Genomic DNA, 21437 nt, shown 5'->3' on the forward strand with positions numbered 1-21437 from the left:
AAGACTCACTTCATCCCTATTTGTATCGGTTTGAGCCACACCCAAGGACCAGATTTTGAGAAAAAAAAACTATCGACAGGCGCTTATACTTCTCCGGCTCTATATTATATGTGTATATGTAAATTATATTATATATATATAGTTATATATATATAGTAAAATTATATATATATAGTAAAAGTCAAATTATATTTATATATTTATATATAGTAAAAGTCAAAAAATCCGAAATTTTTTTTTTCAACATGAAATAAAATTCACTTTAACTAAAGGGGAAACTATATTACTACTGGCTTTCTTTATCTCATTCATAGAGATTCGATTTCATTCTGAATCCATTTATTTTTTTGGTACCCAATCAATCTAATCGTATTATCATAATAATAGGTAGAAGTTGGATGAATTTTTATATTCTATATAAGACTCCATAAGTGTAAGTGACGGAATTGTTCAAATTCATTTCCATTTGTACCTGTCGCAATTGTCTTGCGTCGAAAATGCTCTTCATTCCTCTGTCTCATTTCCGTTCTCATACGTATGAAGTACATTTACGGGGTTGTCTAAAATTTCATGTGATTCAGTAAACAGAATATACATTCCATCATTGCGAAATCGATCCATATGGTTCGATAAATAGTGAGCTAATAATGGGATTTTTCGATAAAGAGGAAACTGAAAATTAAGATGCTCTGGAATGATGGAAATGAGGGAATGTCCACAATACCTGGATTTAGTCAGATCCAATTTGAGGGATTTTGTAGGTTTATTAATGAGGGCTTGACGGAAGAATTTCATAAGTTTCCGAAAATTGAAGACACAGATCAAGAAATTGAATTTAAATTATTTGTAGAAAGATATCAATTGGTGGAACCCTTGATAAACGAAAGAAATGCTGTGTATGAATCACTCACATATTCTTCTGAATTATATGTACCCGCGGGATTAATTTGGAAAACCGGTAGAGATATACAAGAAGAAACCATTTTTATTGGAAACATTCCAATAATGAATTCCCTGGGAACCTTTATAGTAAATGGAATATACAGAATTGTGATCAATCAAATATTGCAAAGTCCTGGTATTTACTACCGTTCAGAATTGGACCATAACGGAATTTCTGTCTATACCAGCACCATAATATCAGATTGGGGGGGGAGATCAGAATTAGAGATTGATAGAAAATCAAGGATATGGGCCCGTGTGAGTAGGAAACAAAAAATATCTATTCTAGTTCTATCGTCGGCTATGGGTTCGAATCTAAGAGAAATTCTGGATAATGTTTGTTACCCTGAAATTTTCTTGTCTTTCCTTAATCTGAATGATAAGGAGAAAAAAAAGATTGGGTCAAAAGAAAGTGCTATTTTGGAATTTTATCAACAATTTGCTTGTGTAGGAGGGGATCCGATATTTTCTGAGTCCTTATGTAAGGAATTACAAAGATTGGTCGACGAAATATGAACCGTAGACTGAATCTTGATATACCTCAGAACAATACATTTTTGTTACCACGAGATGTATTGGCTGCTGTGGATCATTTGATCGGAATGAAATTTGGAATGGGTACACTTGATGATATGAATCACTTGAAAAATAAACGTATTCGTTCTATAGCGGACTTGTTACAGGATCAATTTGGATTGGCTCTTGTTCGTTTAGAAAACGCAGTTCGAGGAACTATATCTGGAGCAATTCGTCATAAATTGATACCGACTCCTCAAAATTTGGTAACTTCAACTTCATTAACAACCACTTATGAATCGTTTTTTGGCCTACATCCTTTATCTCAAGTTTTGGATCGAACTAATCCATTGACACAAATTGTTCATGGGCGAAAATTGAGTTATTTGGGTCCTGGAGGATTGACGGGTAAAACTGCTAGTTTTCGGATACGAGATATTCATCCTAGCCACTATGGACGTATTTGTCCAATTGATACGTCCGAAGGAATCAATGTTGGACTTATTGGATCCTTAGCCATTCATGTGAGGATTGGCCATCGGGGATCCATAAAGAGTCCGTTTTATGAAATATCTGAAAGATCAAAAAAGGAGGCACAGATAGTTTATTTATCACCAAATAGAGATGAATATTATAGGGTAGCAGCTGGAAATTCTTTGGCCTTGAATCAGAGTATTCAGGAAGAACAGGTTGTTCCAGCTCGATACCGTCAAGAGTTCCTGACTATTGCATGGGAACAGATTCATCTTAGAAGTATTTTTCCCTTCCAATATTTTTCTATTGGAGCTTCTCTCATTCCTTTTATCGAGCATAATGATGCGAATCGGGCTTTAATGAGTTCTAATATGCAGCGCCAAGCAGTTCCGCTTTCTCAGTCCGAGAGGTGCATTGTTGGAACTGGACTGGAACGTCAAACGGCTCTAGATTCGGGGGTTTCCGCTATAGCCGAACATGAGGGAAAGATCATTTATACTGATCCTCACAAGATTATTTTTGCAAGTAATGGAGACACTACTACAAGTAACGGAGACACTACTATAAGTATTCCATTAGTTATCTGTCAACGTTCCAACAAAAATACTTGTATGCATCAAAAACCTCAGGTTTCGCGAGGTAAATGCATTAAAAAGGGACAAATTTTAGCGGACGGTGCGGCTACAGTTGGTGGGGAACTCACTTTAGGAAAAAACGTATTAGTAGCTTATATGCCATGGGAAGGTTACAATTTTGAAGACGCAGTACTAATTAGCGAACGTTTGGTATATGAAGATATTTATACTTCTTTTCACATCCGGAAATATGAAATTCAGACTCATATGACAAGCCAAGGACCTGAAAGAATCACTAGGGAAATACCACATCTAGAGGCTCATTTACTCCGCAATTTAGACAGAAATGGAGTTGTGATGCTGGGATCTTGGGTAGAAACAGGTGATATTTTAATAGGAAAATTAAGGCCTCAGACGGCAAACGAATCCTCGTATGCTCCAGAGGATAGATTATTAAGAGCCATTCTTGGAATTCAGGTATCCACTGCAAAAGAAACTTCTCTAAAACTACCTATAGGCGGAAGAGGGCGCGTTATTGACGTGAGATGGATCCGGAAAAGGGGGGGTTCCAGTTATAATTTAGAAATGATTCGCAATCTTTCCATAAATATTGAAAATGTAATAAAATATGTCCTCGATTAATATTTAACCATCTTTGAAAATTAAAATTTAATTAGTTTCTCAATTTCTATTCAATCTACTTTATACTCGTTGCTTTATAAGCAAAGAAAACGAGAGCTACAAATCCACATCGAAAGCAATCAAATCAAATCAAAAGAGAAAGAGAAGAAAAAGGAGTGGTAATTAAGATGAAGGCGTACCTGTTTCTTGCCTTCTTCCTTCTCCAAGTCCTCTCCTTCAAGCCCGTCTCTTCGTCCGTGCTTGAGGATGTTTGCAATTACATCGGCGATTCCTACGGGTACTATCCCTGCATGAAGATGATCGGTCCTGACCCCCGCAGTAAGACCGTCAAGGACATGCGTGATGTGACCCTTCTCGCCGCCGACATCTCCATCGACAAAGCCGTCGAGTACCAATCCTACGCAAAGGAGGTGCTCGAGACCACCACCGACGCCGACACTAAGGTCAAGGCCGAGGGCGCCATCCGTATCTTCACCGATGCGATCAAGAATCTCAAGTTCATCAAGAAGTCGCTCATCGACAACTCGCACTCCGGAGTCATGTCGGCGGCGATCGATGCCAAAAATGCGGAGCCGTCTGCTGGCCAACTTATCAATTTTAAAAAGTTCAACAGCGATTACGAAAATATCTCCTTCGTTCTCTGGGCCTTATTAGCTCACTTGAAATGGTGATTTCTTAGGGATTTTATTTTTCCCAAAATGAATAAAGTTTGAATAAGGGTTATGTATGATTGCCAAATGTTAAATGTGGCACTAACTTTGAAGTTAGTGATTGTTATTTATGCATTTGGTCTAATAAACCTGATTGGGAATAAGTCCAGATCACTGACTTTTGTGTCTGTTGAGACGTCATTAACTCGAAGGAATCGTTCTTCATATTAATATTTTTGTCTACTATTTTGGACACCAGAGTTCATACCCATAACTGGGCGCGGATATAGGCCAAAAATAACAATGTTGATATTTTGTACTCACCTTAATTCGATTCTTTCTTTCTCCTCCTCCTCCTCTTCCTCTTCTTGAATCTAATTAATTACGTATCTCGGTGGCGTTTTGTGATCATATATCTGCATCACCATACGACACCGGAAACTTGTATTCAACAATAACGAATCCTTCTACTTTCACATCTGCATGATAACCGTCTACATGGGAAGTCCTATTGTCCGGAGATAAAATTATCTGTAAACGGCCGGAGATAAAACTTATTTGACCTGATAGATCCAATCTAAATCATATAAGTTTCTACCGTGTATTTGAATCTCACCTTGGCCTAAAATTTCATATTCAAAGTCTTTCTCATCGTGCACAGTATATTTTCAACAACTCAATCGGTATGTCAATTGATACGAATCCATAACTTCATATAGGAGGTTCAAAACCATATCTTATCTACCCTCTCCTCTTCCACTTCATGTTGGATTTTAGAATTTCAAATTCTTTAGATACATCAATGAGTTTAAGACAAAACTCATTAATAGTTTTAGTCATCTTTGATGAGACTAAATCCAATTACTATAAATTTCTACGATACGTTTGTGTAATCGATCTCAGTTCAAAGGATGACCAAGTTTGATTTTGACTAAAGTTGAGAATATATTAATTAGAAGTCAAGTAGATCAAAGTTGATTAGATATTTGACAGTGAATTAAGAAGTCCAAGTGGATTATGGTTGATCAAATACTTAGTACGAGACGAGAAGTCTAAGTTGGTTACGGTTGACTAGACATTTGGGAAACAAGAGGAAGTTCAAGTCCATCATAAGTAAAATTTCCATCCTTGTATTCCATCGAGTAAACCTCCTAATCCAAAAGGCGATGGAGTTTGAATGTCATATCCAAATATGTCTCGAGGACTCATCCCAAAATCGTAGCTCCCTACGATGTTAATTCAATCCAAGACTTGTTGGTATTGGAGGGCTCCAAATAACACCTTCTTCCTCTAACTTTTTGCTTTTTTGGCAATTAGTTCGATGAAGAACCTTGCTCTTGCTCTGATACCACTAACATATTGATCAATAGTCAAATATTTAATCAATCTTAATCTACTTAACATCTAACTAATATATTAATTAAACATCAAAATCCAACTTAAATCAATTCAAACTTGGTCAGCCTGATTAAACTTAGCCAAAGGTCGATTACACCAACATCATGATTAGAGCAACCTAAAGTCTAAAGTCCATGTAAAACTTCCACAGTTAGTTAACTCAATTAAGATGATATGCATTTTAAATTTTGATACCAAAGAACAACCTACAATTGTATAAATGAACATTCAAATGTATGCATTTCGAATCTCTCTACCGAATATGTCTTGTTACCAATATTGATATCCTCACCTAGAAACTCACAACTTCGATGGCCTCTTAGATTGCTTTGAAAAAAATCAATTGGTTTTTTTAGTTTTCTTGGATGTAATCCTGATAAAAATATATATACATGATTTTATATCAAAAAAGAATTTATTAAGAATCTAATTCTCAGATCAGAATTTAAGCAACAAAATAAGAATACAATTTCAAATTCTTTTTTAGAAAAATAGAAAGTTGTCCTATTGTCCTCTTACGTATTGCCTCTGTATTTGTGTGTGACGATTCTAAAAACATATTTTCCATTTTTGCCCTAAATAAAATTAATTAATTAATTAATATAACAAATTATCAAAGAATTTAATATAAAGTAAACAATTCAATACATTGAGACCGGCCATTCGATCATAATAATTTAAATAGTTAATTTTAAAATAAAGAATTAATGAATTTTATATACATATATATATTATGAGATAATAAATGGAAAGATTAAAATCTATCGTGTGAATTAATTAATTATATATTTGTTCGCTTAGTCTACGATAAATAGAGGCGTTACACCGCACTATCAGTCAATTCGTGTGTCGAAAGCCCGCACCTGAAATTACCATGACGCGTTACGCCGCCCTGTCTCTCCTCCTCCTCCTCTTCGTCCTCTCCGCCGCCCCCCATCACTCCTCCGCCGCAGTCTCCGACTCGCTGAAGAACGCCTGCGCCAAATTCGTCTACCCTGATTTCTGCCTCAAGGCGCTCGGAGACGACCCCCGCAGCGCGACCGCCGACCTCCGCGGCCTCGCTCTCATCTCTCTCGACCTGTCCGTGGCCAGCGCCAACGCTATCAGCTCCAGTTACGCCCAGCAACGCCGCGAACCGTCCCGCGACGCCGCCGGCAAGAACTGGCTCGACGCGTGCCTGCTCCTCTACCAGAACAATTTCCCTCTGCTGGATTACGCCCGCAAGTTTCTGGAGAGCGGCAATGCGGAGGTTGGGAGAGGGTTAATGAATCAGGCGAGACAGGTGCCAGGCGTATGTGACGGAGGGAAGAAGATGGGAGACAAAGATAACTTGGTATACCTCATTCTTCTCGCACAGAGGTTCATGGAGCTCCTCAGTCCCCGGTAGCTGCCTTAATTATGTATTTCTATTTGAACAATAACGATGAGAAGGAGAATGTAATTCGCAATTTGGCTGCATGCTAATAAGAATTGTCATGATGAAATTTATGCTCTTAACGCATCCATTATGAGATTTAACTTCAGAGTATAAGTCATGATTTCGATACTAATTGAAGTTATTGTAGGATATAACATTAATAAATGCTGATCTCTCTTTTTTTAAAAAAAAAATTCTTTCATTGTGTGTGTATATATATATATATATATATATATATATATATTAAAATCTTGATCGCCAGAAATATTTTTCATTCAAAGTTAAACTTATCTTAATAATACTTTTCTTACTGTACCTCAATTCTTTTTATCGCAAATCTAAAAATTTTCTCAGTTCCATAATTTATAAATCAATTATGTATATTAATTGATTTTTCATTTTGGAAAACATATAGAGACAATTAATTAATGCCAATGTTTAAATGCTATAGTACTGGTTTAATTCCAAAAAAAAAGAGGAAAAGGTTAATGATTTATAATTATATATGTAGGCATGCATATTTGGACAAATATCTTGCATTTTTAGGCATGCTAAGTTTTTCATTATTTTCTTAGTTTAATTGGTGTCTTTCCTCTAACAACAACGATCAAGAATTATCCCATTAGGTAGGATCGAATTTGGTATCTTTCCATATTTAAAAATCATTATCCAATTATTTACAAATGGAAAATAACTCTCCCAATAAGGTTCCATTAAGTTCTTAATGGAAAATGATATTCTTTTTCCATATTTGAAGAATCCTTATATAGCTTATCATTGAATGAATAAATTCATGAGAAAATAAAGTAATAACTCTTAATAATTATTACTTGCCAAACATAAGGAATGAATTTTAAATAATAACTCTTCAAGTACTGTTAATAATTATTAATTGTCAATCCGTAATTTATTATATAAGACAAGAGAATTAAGTCTTATTAATTATTACTATTTATTAGTGATATACGGAATTTTACATCTGTTACTTTCCTTTTCGTCTTCTTTAACAAATTAATCATCTCCAAAAAAACAATATTTTCTAATTTAAGAGAATAATTAGATAATCATTAATATTATTTAACATTTAGTCTCTTCCCATGTCGATCGAATTGATAAATGATAAAATAATATGTATCACAAAATTCTCATAATCTTTCCATATGTTTAAAATGTAATAAAATGTTTCTCGTTGCTTTATAAACAAACAAAACGAGAGCTACAAAAAGCAGTACTCAAACCACAACAGAAAGAGAAGAAAGAAGAGTCGTAGTTAAAGGGAAGATGAAGGCGTGCCTGTTTCTTGCGTTCTTCCTTGTGCAACTCCTCTCCTTAAAGCCCGTCGTCTCTTCGCCCATACTCGACAAGATTTGCAGTAATCTCGGCGACTCCTACGCGGACGTTCCCTGCTTCAGAATGATCGTTCCTGACCCCCGCAGCGAGAGCGTGAAGGACATCCGTGATGTGGCCCTGCTCGCGGCCGACATCTCCATCGAGAAAGCCGTCGTGCTCCAATCCTACGCAAAGAAGCTGCTCGAGAACACCACCGACGCCGACACTAAGGTCAGGGCCGAGGGCGCCAACCGTATCTTAACCGATGCGATCACTGATCTCAAGTTCGTCAAGGAGTCGCTCATCGCCAACTTGATCCCCGGAGCCAATGCGGCGGCGCTTGTCGCCAAATATTCGGAAGTGACGGCTAGCAGCTTTATCGGTTTGGTGACGTTCAAGAACGAGTACTCCGATGTCTCCCTCGTTCTCTCGGCCTTAATACTTCACATGGTTTGACGGCGATTTCTTAGGGTTTTATTTCCTAACTTGAATAAATTTTGAATAATTAAGAATACTTATGATTGTCGTCAAATGTTAAATCTCGCACTAAGAACTTTCAAATAATTTGTCCTCTCAAAAAGTTTGACTTTGCAATGTGAAGTTAAAACTTAATTACTCTTTGCTCAGAATAACTTAGAGCATATATAAAATGAAATTTCCAACAAGTTAGAGTCCTCTCTCTACCAGAAAAATTATATGTAGTCCTATTTGTACGTATTTCTTATATATATTGGAAGTATTTTTTTTTATTTTGAATTACTAGCTAGGATTGTTTTGGTAAGTTTGCTAATTAAACTACTATTATGCATCTATTATTGTAAATGTAACCAACCGTTTAAGAAGTATATATAATGGTTATTTAAAGGAGGAAAGAACCAAAATTATGCTTTGATCGCTGTTGATCGTACCGTAAGTATACCATGTTATCAAGTAATAAAATGTATCATCCTCTAGGATTGTGTGTTGATCAGTATCAAAATACTTGTGAAGCATATTATCTAAGAGAGTAGAGAAAGGTGTGTTGAAAGTAATTGGGAGAAAATGGTTAGAAAGTTAATTTGGAAGACAATTCTAAGATTTTTGATTTCAGTATGATGAATGTTGATGAATGCAGTGATTTTCATTTCGGCGTATGATTATAAAGGAATTTGCCTATAGGTAATCGGATGTATCTATGGAGTAAAGAGAAACATGAAATTCAATGTATCTATCTTAATTACAACTCACAAAATGGATTAGGGTAGACCATTTAAGTTCTTTGATGAATTGTGAAAGCCTTGAGAGAGTCAACCCACCTTTGTGGAACTGGGCTATAGTTGCTTTTAAGGAAACTCCTGTCACTAGAGTTCCACAATCCGCTAAATGCTACCCTTAGTCTGTGATGGGGTTAACCATTTTTGCAGTAGACATACTAGGGTTGCTTTTAGGGAAACTCCTTTCAGTAGAGTTCCACGATTTGTTAGATTCTACCCCTACTCTGTGATAAGAACTTTCAAGTCCATTGGCGCTCACTTGGCTATCAGGATTCATAAACTCTAGTACTTAACTTGGAGGTCTAGAGTTCGAATCCTGGGAAAGACAAAAATCCACTGGCCAGGGGTGGAAAGACCTAGTGAGTAACGGCACGGCCGAGGATCGTCGGTTGACGACATAAGGGGCCGCCAGTTGAGCCACCCAAGGGACCGCCAGTTGGGCCGCCCAAGGGGCCGAGGGGCCGGATCGTTACAATTTTAGAGGTGATTAGAGTTCACCGTTAAATACGACTCCCTATTGATCTAATGATTATAAGTAAGGTTCATCCTTCAGTCTATCCCGATAAAGTTACTATCTAAGTCGAATCCAACAATAAACAATGGATGGAGAGAAAGAAACTAAGACTGATCAAGAATCATACGCGTCATAAGTAAAAAGAGGATCAATCCATTTATTTGATTTAACAAAGCATCAAGTTACTCCTTAATACTAGAAACCTTAATGCTAGAATTATGGAGACTACTCCATGACGACAGTGTTAGAAGTCAAAGACATAGTTCTACAACGCAAAATGAGAATTGAGTTTTTAGAATGAACTCGATAGTGTCTTCGGAAGAACTCTAATCACTTTTCGGCGGTGTCACAATCTCCACTTCTTTGCAAGAAAGTTCTCCCAAGGAGGGTTTCTATCCGAAGCTGCTCCGATCCCTATTCTTCTATCCTTGATCTTAGCCTCCTAGGGTCTCTTGCGAGAACTTTGATCTCACCTATCACCTTCGGTGATGCTCGATACCTTCAAGCAACTATCCCTTGCTTATATTTAAAGCTTTAGAACCTTGATAAAAAGTAGGAGTACTAACATATTTTCTTAAAAGATTGAGACGGCTTACAAAATTAATAAAATTTCTAAATCATCATTGAGACGCAGTGCGCCACGACCGTGTGGATGGTGGTGGGTCTTGAAAGGTCAAACATGAACTTGTCAGCTGACATGATCGAGCCTTATTTTATGCTGGTTGTCTTGTTTGTGCCTGATGCACGCTTTGCCTTCGAGTATAGTACACGATCGTGGTATATATGAGCCACTGATAGGCTGTGTAGGTGTTGGAATGAGACTCTTCGTCTCCGAATTGTGTTCAAATGTCGAGATCTTCACGTCCTATCATCATACATGCAAAAAAGTAGTTTCCCGAATCAAAAATATGCAAATGGATGAAAACAATAAAATTTAATGCAAATATGCTAATGTAATGTGGCAAATAGATGCAAAATATGACCGTAAATATGTATGAACCACATATAAAATACTCTCAGACTTAAATCTTTGCTTCAAGTAAAATCTTACAGTTAAAACTTATGTGTGTGAACGATACATCATCATCTCTAGGTCTATCCCGACAAAGTTATTATCTAAGTCAAACAAACAACAAATGATTGATGGAGAGAAACAAGCTAAGACCGATCAAGAATTATATGTGTTGTAAATAAAAAGAGGATCAATGCATTTATTTCATCAAACAAAATATTAAGTTACTCTCTAATCCTAGAATTAAGGAGACTATTTTATGATGATGGAATTACAAATCCAAGACAGTTTTATGACGTAAAATAAGAAATGAATTTAAAAAGAACTCGATAGTGTCTTTGAAACTCTAATTGCTTTTCGACGGCAGCGCTGTCTCCACTTCTTTGCAAGAAGGCTCTCTCAAAGAGGGTTTCTATCACAAACTCCCGAATTCTTTAATCCGTGATCCTTGGATCTCTTGCGAGAACTCTTAATCTAATCAAACACCATTGGTAATGCTCGATGTCTTTTAGCCGTCGTCCCTTGTTTCTATTTATAACTTTAGAATCTTGACCGAGTTTTCTAAGAAGTAGGAGAACATAGAGAAAATTGATAGAATGGGAGTTGATCGAGCCGAGTGGATGATAACAGGGGAGACGGAGAGAAAATTGTGAATTAAAGTGAAGCTGCCTTGAGACTGAAGGGAGAATTGAAGATTCAATGTTTCAGCTATGTGTTCAAATTGAATTCGTTCGAAGGAGAAGTTTTTTGGTCCTATTGAATGGAATGTGGATTGGGCTTGCACGGCTTCATGTTAGGTTCGTATCTAATTCAAATTGAACTCGTAGTTTGTGGTTTGTGGATGAATATAACTAGAACCCATCTTCAACTAGTTGAATTTGTAGTCATACAGGTAAAAATATCAGATCATGCATACAAGCAAAAAGATGCTGCTGCTGTTTACTCCCAACATGAGATTAAAACAATGAAAATCAAAATTGGTGCATCGTCAACCGACATTTCATTGTTCCTCGTCATCAAGTAAGGCTCTAGAACTGGTGTCAGAATCTCTAATCAGGTTCTATTTTTAATGTAGCAAGATTTATTACTAAACACAAGCTGCAAGATCAACAATCAAGTAGGTTTATTTCACAATTGGCTGTAATGTGATGGATAAAGATGCATATTCCAATTGGTTATAAATACACTCTTCCTTCTTCAACCTCAAACACAAATAACCTTCTGCACTCTGTAAGGCATTAAAAGCCCATGATATCTAAATCTCCAAAATTCTTCAATTAGCCATTTGTGCATTGGATCGGTTGCCTTTTGTGTGGCCATCCACAGCTTATATCTTCTCAGTTCTCTCCAGTTCTATTTTTGGGTGTGGATAGGAATGAGGCATTTACATCAAGCGAATATGCCATTGTCTCATACCGACTTATGCTCCAGAATCAAGCACTAACAACCTCCACCTTCAGCCCTGCCATGTAAACTCAAACATTACAACTGATGCATCATTTTAAACAGGAAAAAAGGGATGATGAAACATTGCACATGAAAGAAAGATGGTATCAAATCTTAATGGATCAAGATGGTACCAAATCCATAAAGTATCAAAGATGGTATCAAATCTTACACAACAATCACATAAGACTTAAGAATCTCCTCTCTATTTCAATTCACTTTTTATCCTATAAATGATATTTCTATCTATATTTTCTTGTTGAATAATGGATCCAAAATATTTAAAACTTTTCCTCATAATGATTTCATATTCATCCCTCTAGACTCTTTGAACAACTCTTTTCTTTTTCCTTAAACTGCATCTAGTTTTAGATCTACTTAACTCGAAGATACAGTTCCAATTTCTTAAATGAACCGACCAAAATCTCCAGGTGGATCAAGTCTATCCATTCCTCAAACTTAAACTATTAACAATCAACAGGAGCTTAGAATAGTGGTAAGCGAGCCAAATTTGGAGGGCTTCCGGCCAAAGATTGAGACTTTGAACCTGTATAATGATCATATTCGGAGGGGTTTAGTTCCCACCCTAAATGGGGAATACACCTCATGGTCAAAACCAAATAACTTAGATTATTAACAAGTCTGACAACAAGATACATGCAACTCTCCCATTTGTTGATGCGTAATTGCCCAAACTCATCCTGAATCTTATTATTAATTATCTACCATGGCTAGGTGTCAAGTTGCTAAAGATAGTGGTCAATTTTACCTATATATCTATATAGAGACATAGATGTGACTATGTAATAATCTGCCACAATGTCAGTGGCTCTCATAGTAATAATTTTATTACTAGAAATTCTTTGTTCTCTTAAGTCCACCATAATAGTTGTCGAGAGATTATATTATAAACTTACTCTAAATCAATAAAAAAAACAAAACTTATCCTTTTAAGAAAATAAGAGCTTGGGTTTAAAAAAGCTAAACCTGGAAACAAGCATACTGTTATTAGAAAGATGGTTAAAGGAGACAAATAATAGTATGACAAACATAGTTTGTGTTAAGAAATTTTCAAAAATCAGCAAAGTTAAGTGCTTTTTTATCAGATACTTCTGACACAAGAGACTTCCCAACTGCTTAGAAACAAAAACCTAAGAATTATTTGCATGTTCAGATTTCCTGCATTCGGATGCAAATGAATAAGCTACGTTAGTATCTTATCACTAAGGGCTGAGATAGTGAATTATAATTGTATGCCCTAGCAAGAAACTATAAACTGTCAGGATATTTCTTGGAAGCTTACAATTATCTTGATGATTTTTCTCATTGTGTACTTCTATCTGGTATCAAATATGTCATATGAACTCTAGTATCATGGATCCATGGTCATAAACTAAACAAATTCTCCACAGAATAACATGGAAATATTTACAAGAAAGTAATGGTTCCAATTGCATCGAACAACTTATTCACTATCAATTGACAGGAGCAGAGAACCTGGATAGCAACCATGACATCAGATCATCCTTGGAAGCAACGAAATTGCCACTATTATTCCCTTGCCGAAACGGTGCAGCCAATTTCTTCAAGTGTGTGTAAAAGGAGCTGGCCAATCCTTGAGAAAACTTGTGAGTTCCTGAACCAGCTTGGATAGAAAAGGACTGAGGCAGAATTTCCTCCTGCTCTACTGAGTTCAATAAACTATTCATCCACTCTTCAAAAGCAGTTTTAGCAGCGCCAATCGATAAAGATCTAAGGTCCAACAACCATTCATCTGATTTCCTTGCATACAGACCCTGATACAATCCAAAAACAGTTCCGAGATATAGAAGCTCATTGGATCTCTGTGATGGAAAGCCCTGATTCATACATATATCTATCAAGCAATTGCAAAAAGGTCTGCGCACTTCAACAGCAGACTCATTCATGATTCTGCGGAACTCGGTTTTGATATCATCAATGGTACATTGTTCATCACCAAGCATCTTCACCAATCCAACTAACCTAGGATTGGCCTTGTCCAAGCAAGCAAGCAACATATCGAACTCCCCCTCTTCGCACAATGCCACAACAGAAAGCAAGGAACCACAAAGCCAGTCGTCCGGTCGTATGCCCCTATCTAATGCCGTCTCAAATACCTTGGCAGCTTCTGCAATCCTTCCAGCTTTCCCCAAGCATGGTATCAGACAAGTGTAGGTCATGACATTTGGCTCGACTCCCTTGTTCAGCATTTCATCAAACATTTGCAAGGCCCTGTCAGGCTTTCCCCCATTCGCATAAATATTGACCATGCCAGTGTAGCTCCAACTGTCCGGTCGAATGTAGCGTTCAGGCCGCTGCATATCCTCAAACAGCTTCTCTGCTTCCTCCTCCAACCCAAGATCGGCACACATACTGAGTAACGTGTTGTAGAGGATGAAATCCATGGGCCATTTGTTGGCCCTCATCCGCTCCCACAGTCCCAGCGCGTCCTTACTCCACCGTGCCTTGCCATATATCTTGATCAGTGAGGTGAGCGTCTTCCCGTTCGGCGACAGGCCTTCTGCGACCATTTCCTCGAACAAGCTCCTCGAGAGGCCAGGCCTTCGAGCCTTGCCCGTGGCCTCGATCAAGGTGTTGTAAAGGACGACGTTGGCCTTCACACCGAGGTCCTTCATCTCCTTAAGCACGTAGCGGATGCCGTCGTAATCGCCGGCCTCGCCGAACATTTTACCGAGCACCGCGAAGGCGACGACGTCAGGGCACCAGCCGCTGGCGCGGGCGCGATCGTAGAGGGCGAGGACCTCCTCTCGGCGACCGAGCTCGGCGTAGACGTCGAGGACAACACAGTAGGTGACCTCGTCGGGCACGACGCCGGTGCGGTACATGCGCTCGAACCAGCTGATTGCTTCGTCGAAGCGGCGGCAGCGTTTGGCAGCGGAGATGATGGTGGAGTAGGTGATGTTGTCAAGGGGGACTTCGGCGTCGATCATCTGCTGCGCGAGTTCCTCCACGGGAGCCCACTGGCGAGCGGCGCGGAGGGATTTGAAGACGACATTGTAGAAGATGGTGTCGAGCGGGAAGTCGGGGAGGGAACGAAGGAAGTGGAGGAACTGAAGGGAGTGGAGCCAGGAGGGGCGGAGGGAGTGGAGGAGACTGAGGGCGTCGTCGCGGGAGGGAGAACTGCCTGGAGGGAAGGCGGAAGCGAGGGCAGATGGGAGGTCAGAGGAGTGGCGGAGCGAGCGAGCGAGGTTAGCGAGGGAGGGGTCGAAGGGTGTGTTGGGGGAGGGCGCGAGGCGGGGGTGGCGGCGGAGCGACAGAACGGAAAGGCGGGGCTTGGAAGGGTTGACCCAGATTGGCTTGGAGGGCAGCGGACGAGGAGGGGATGGGTCGGAGTTGAGCAAGGTAAGGGAGAGGTGGTGCAGTTGGTCGGAGAGAGAAGAAGGGCTCTGTGACGGTGGCGGTTGAGTTGAAGAGCTCTGTGAAGGTGGCGGCTGAGCTGAAGGGAGTTTAGATGAGGAGGAGGTGGAAGGGAGGCAGTGGGTGGTGGTGGTGGTGGTGGTGGTGGTGGTGGAGAAGGAGGGCGAGGAGGGAAGTTTGAGTGGGGAGAGAGAGGGAAGGGGAAGGGAGAAGGTGGAAGATGTGGAGTAGATGGATACCATGGACAGAGGACGAAGATGAACACTACGAAGGGAGAGGATGCAGAAGAAAAGAAGGGTAGGAGGGGGAGTCACCGCTTATCTTCTTTTCTTCCTTTTTTTTTTTTTTTTTTTAATTTTATTTGTACAGATAAAAATCCATTTCAAGCCAGTACAAAAATATCCAAATAATTACTTTTCGGTGGCATTTGATTCTTAAAAAAAAATTTATTAAAAATTTAACATAATAAATAAGAAAATCATCTTACAATTCTTTGTCTTAAGTGGCTCCATCAGAACGACCAAATCCGTAGCGGTTGATTTTTTTTTTATTTTAATTGATATCAGTATCCCGTTTACATTCAATTAATTTTAAAGCTAACTTGATTTTATAAAAAAAATTTATCGATCATCAATATAAATAAGAAAATACTCATCATAGTTCATCCAAATAATCCATTAATCACATAAGACATTAATCACATAAGAGAAATCAATTCTATAACGTGTCACATTTGAGTTTCGAATTCATCTCTGAAATTCATCGAGGACTTTAAAAAATGTACTATTACCTCGAAAATTTCTTGTGGTTCATATTTGCACCATGAGAAGAGGAACTGAATGACTCTTATTCATGTTATTGGTTGTGCCTTTAGCCGAACTAAATAGTTATTATGCATTAGAATGTCTAGATCAAGAAAGTCATACTCTATTTTCTCCTGCAAGAAAGTCATACTCTAGCCTAGTAGCTGAGTGGCAGCTCAACTTCTTGATTAATCGACTCTAAAACCTACTCAGCGATTTCACTCGATGTATCACTGACTTTACTTCTTCGGTGCATCACTGACTTTACTTCTGAATGAATCCGTGATCTTCTAGCTAAAGGTCAACTCCTCTGTTTGTTTAGCCTCTCCGAGTCTGCGCTTCTACTCAGATCATTATCAGAAGGACATGTATAATGATATAATATTTGATGGTAGTTCACCTACCTCATCAATACAGCATGATTAACGTAGCATGGTCCTGAACCATACCGAGTATGGACAATAAGACCCTTAACTACCTTGACGATGGGATATTCTCTTTACCGGCTATGGGACATCTCCCACAATGACTCCATATAATGACTTCGCTTCTCGCAAGTGTAGGTACGGGGACACATAATTAACACTCACTTTCTCTAACATTGTTGTTTCTTCTTCTCCATCTTCGGTTCACGACTTGACTTGAACATCGGAGCGATTAAGCCAGAGCACCCCTCTTGCCTCTATTCTCACTCTCCTTCTCTTTGTAGTTTGACAGAAACTCCACCGTTTGTAGATCTTGCGTGCCTTCATCATCATCAATAGATGACTCATCTATAGATGATCTCAAACAGGAACAATAGTACTTGTTGCGGAGGTCAATCCTTTTATGTAGATCAATCTCCTTCAGGTTGCAGAAACTACAAATGGTGTCTTTCTGGTGGAGCTTGCAGACCAGGCTTGGGATGTACAAGCCGAAGATTTTCTAAAGGTCCTTTGTTAGAATAAGGATTCATTATAGAGAACACTACTTTGCATTTACATGGAGGAGTTTGTAGGCGACAAATACTCTACTACCATTGTCCTAGTTATATAGTTATAGTTGTATGTCAAGATTGTTACACTAAATTCATTCTTTTGATCTGGTTGTTGTGTCTACTCGTCCTTGCTAGCTTCATGGCAGTTTTATGTGAGAAGGCATGCAGCTGGTTTATCCTGACTTGCCGAAACTTAACCCCAGGAGGTCTCACTCTTTGTTGAACATCGTTCGATGGCTTGAAGAATTCGGAGGATTAAGGTTTAGGTTGTAGTCCTCAAAGAGAAACAACATTTCATATTATTTCCACTTTCCATCTTGGATTTTGGTTAATCCATCTAATAAATCTATTAATCTACTAAATATTCTTATGATGGAAAATTTTTATCAAATATCCCATTATATTACATCTGACGAGAATATGTAATATTATAAAAGGAACTAATCTCATTACATCTGCCCGTGGAATATAATGCTTAAAATATTATTTAATCAATTTGAAAAATATGCAATAGATAAATAAGGTTAATTCCAACTTAAATAGTTGTTTAATTAATGCTGATCTAAAGTTTCAAATAGAATCATTTCTCTAATCTTCTTGAAAATGAGAATCTAAAAATTCAATCCACCCAAATAGTTGAGATAATATGGGTTTTGATATATATATATATATATATATATATATATATATATATATATATATATATATATATATATAGAACGATGAGTTTCTTTAAGAATTGAATGAATCTTTTGCGTCACTTGATACTTCATGTGGAAGGGGAGATATTACTAGATCATATCCTAAATATAAGATTCGCTATAGGGTTCACTTCAGATTGTTTTTAAGGATTCCCCTTAATTAGGTTTCCGATTCTTTAAGATATTATTCTATATATGTTAGTATATTCCATAAAAGAAATTTTCAATTATATTTCCTTTTATTATTATCATCTCTCTGAAATATGACTAATATAATATTGTTATGCATTATCACAAGTACAACATCATTATTAATCTTATATTTCATATCGTAGTATTAGAGTAGTCAAGTTTTTTACTGCCCTTCAAAATTGTGGCATTGAGCACTAGTATTAGAGTTAATTGCGTCTCAACAGACACAAAAGTCACTGATATATATATAGGCTTATTCCCAATCAGGTTTATTAGACGACCAAATGCATGCATAAATAACAATCACTTACTTCAAATTAAGTTCTTAATTGATTAGCAGTGCCACATTTAACATTTGGCAATCATACATAATCCTTATTCAAACTTTATTCGTTTTGGGAAAATTAAATTAAAATAAAATCCCAAAGAAATCACCATTTCAAGTGAGCTAATAAGGACCAGAGAACGAAGGAGATATCGTCGTAATCGTGGTTGAACTTGGACCAATCGATAAGTGTGGAAGAAGACTGCCCCGCATATTTGGCATCGACCGCCGCCGCAATGACTCCGGAGTGCGAGTTGTCGATGAGCGACTTCTTGATGAACTTGAGATTCTTGATCGTATCGGTGAAGATACGGATGGCGCCCTCGGCCTTGGCCTTAGTGTCGGCGTCGGTGGTGGTCTCGAGCACCTTCTTTAAGTAGGATTGCAACTCGACGGCTTTGTCGACGGAGATGTCGGCGGCGAGAAGGGCCACATCACGCATGTCCTTGACGGACTTACTGCGGGGGTCAGGACCGATCAGGTTGATGCAGGGATAGTACCCGTAGGAGTCGCCGATGTCGGCGCAAACATCGTCAAGCACGGACACGGACGAAGAGACGACGGGCTTGAAGGAGAGGAGTTGGAGAAGGAAGAACGCAAGAAACAGGTACGACGCCTTCTTCATCTTAATTAATTAATTACCACTAGCTCCTCCTTTTTCTTCTTTTGATCTGATTATATTGCTTTCGATGTGGATTTGTAGCTCTCGTTTTGTTCGTTTATAAAGCAACGAGTATAAAGTAGATTGAGAATAGAAATTGAGAAACTAATTAAATTTTAATTTTCAAGGATGCATGGTTCAATATTAATTCAGGAAATATTTTATGACATTTTCAATATTTATGGAAAGATTGTGCATGAGAATTTAGTGATAGATATTATTTTATCATTTATCAATTTCATCGATATGGGAAGAAATTAAACTAAATGTTAAATAATATTGGAAAATAATCTTATAACATTCGTTGCGTCTAATCATAGCTTCACTCATAATCAAAGTTACATACCATTTATACCTTATCTACAGTAATCAGCAAACCATAATTACGATCAATTCATAATTACTGTAACAAATTCTGGATTGGCATGTAATTTTAATTAATAAGAGTTAATTCTTACGTATTATTTTCACATTCTGTATTTCACTGTCTTGTCATATATAATGAATTATGGATTGGAGAGTAATAATTATTAAGAGTTAATTCTTACTCGAAGAGTTAATTCCTCGAGAGGACGTGCAGGTAGATTTCGGTATTTTTAATTTCCTGTACCTAACTTTAATGATATCTAAATCAGATAGCATATTCCTGAAATGTTCATTCTTTTCTTTTCGATCGTCAATCAATTTTATTTAAAGTTTTTAAATTATTTTAAATTAAAATCAATATATTCTAAAATTTTTTAAATATATTTATATTAATGTATAAATGAGAAAAATAAATTATAAATTTGAATCCGAACCCATCTAAAAATCATAAATCCAAATTTAGATAATCCAACTAATCTGATCTAATTTTTAACTATGCGATATTATTTTTTTCATTCTTTAATAAATAATTAAATAAAAATTCAAAACACATAATAATAATAATAATTTAATTTAAACTAATAATAATAATAAATCTTATCTCATCTAAATATAATAATTATATTTTATAAATTTAAATATTTCAATTTAAGAGTTTATGATGACGATGAGTAAACTGAACTGATCAGGAGGTGGACACTATTTATGTATCTGTAGACTAATTGAAATATATAATTAATTCACACGAAAGATTTTAATGTTTCCATTTATTATTTCTTAATATATATACACGCCATATTTCATAGGCCCTGCGTTAAATGCTTTATTTTTTTTAAAAAAAATCTTTTATTATTTATTTTAAAACTAACTATTTAAATTATTATGATTGAAGCTAGGGTCGGTATCAATGTATTAATGAATTATATAACTTATTTAAGGCAAAAAAATAAAAAGCATGTTTCTAGAATCATCTAATGAATACGTGCCGGAGACATGAATACATAAGGGGTCAAATTAACTCTTTTTCTAATGTAAGATTAACTCGCCATTCATATATATAATTAATCTAGCTATATATCTACCTTGCCTTTCCGGACAAACTTCAAATCTATCTACTTTACAAAGGTGAAGCTCTCGTCACCTTTTTTACAATTTCAATCATCGTATCAAGTTCTTGGTCTATGATTTCTTAGTCTTTTAATCAACCTATGCAACCTACCTACACATTCTACCTATTAAATAAGATGAAATTAACTTAAACTTTTTGCTAATCACTTGAAAACAAATTAAATTGAACAAACCACTTAAATAAAACTTAATTCAACATTTATCACATTGTATTTAATGTTGGAAAATCTTTGTTTTAAGATTATCTAAGATGAAGAAATTGTTGAATTAAAAATTATTAAATTTAAAATTTAAACTTATTTTATCTGTCGAGATGAGTTTAACTTGCTAAACTCCAAGTCGAAAAAGCAAAGCCGAGATACTGGGCTATCGAGTTACTGAGCTATCAAAGAAGGTCAAGTTGTCAAAGAAGACTAAGTTGTTTAAAACAGAGAAGACTGAACTATCAGATATAAGGTTGAGTTGTTAAATAAGGCTGAGCTGTTAGCTAAACTCAAGTTGTGAGAGAAGGTTGAGTTGCCTAGGATTCTAGGAAGATCGAGCTGCCACACTAACATAGTTGTTGAGTTGGTCGAGTTGCTGTGTATAAACTAAGTTATCAAACTATCGAGCAAATTGACTTACAGAGCTGTTGAGCAAGGAGGTTGGGTTATCAAGCTAGGAAGTCAAGCTACCGAGCCAAGAGATCGGGCAAGGAGCTTGAACAAGGAGCTACAAA

At 37.1% G+C, this 21437-nt stretch overlaps 1 protein-coding gene across 1 annotated transcript; it reads right to left on the reverse strand.

The window, feature by feature from the left end:
* Positions 1-11780: 11780 nt before the first annotated feature.
* Positions 11781-15873, reverse strand: LOC141837720 (pentatricopeptide repeat-containing protein At5g46580, chloroplastic). The gene is made up of 2 exons (XM_074725095.1): positions 13666-15873; positions 11781-12184 (listed from the first exon to the last, which is right to left on the reverse strand). The coding sequence occupies exons 1-2, from the start codon at positions 15807-15809 to the stop codon at positions 12163-12165; spliced, it is 2166 nt and encodes a 721-aa protein (XP_074581196.1). The 5' UTR covers positions 15810-15873; the 3' UTR covers positions 11781-12162.
* Positions 15874-21437: the final 5564 nt, after the last annotated feature.

Source organism: Curcuma longa, chromosome 11 (assembly GCF_044706935.1).
Source record: "Curcuma longa cultivar G26 ecotype Majalengka, Jawa Barat chromosome 11, ITB_CL_G26_1.1, whole genome shotgun sequence".
Classification (NCBI taxonomy): domain Eukaryota; kingdom Viridiplantae; phylum Streptophyta; class Magnoliopsida; order Zingiberales; family Zingiberaceae; genus Curcuma; species Curcuma longa.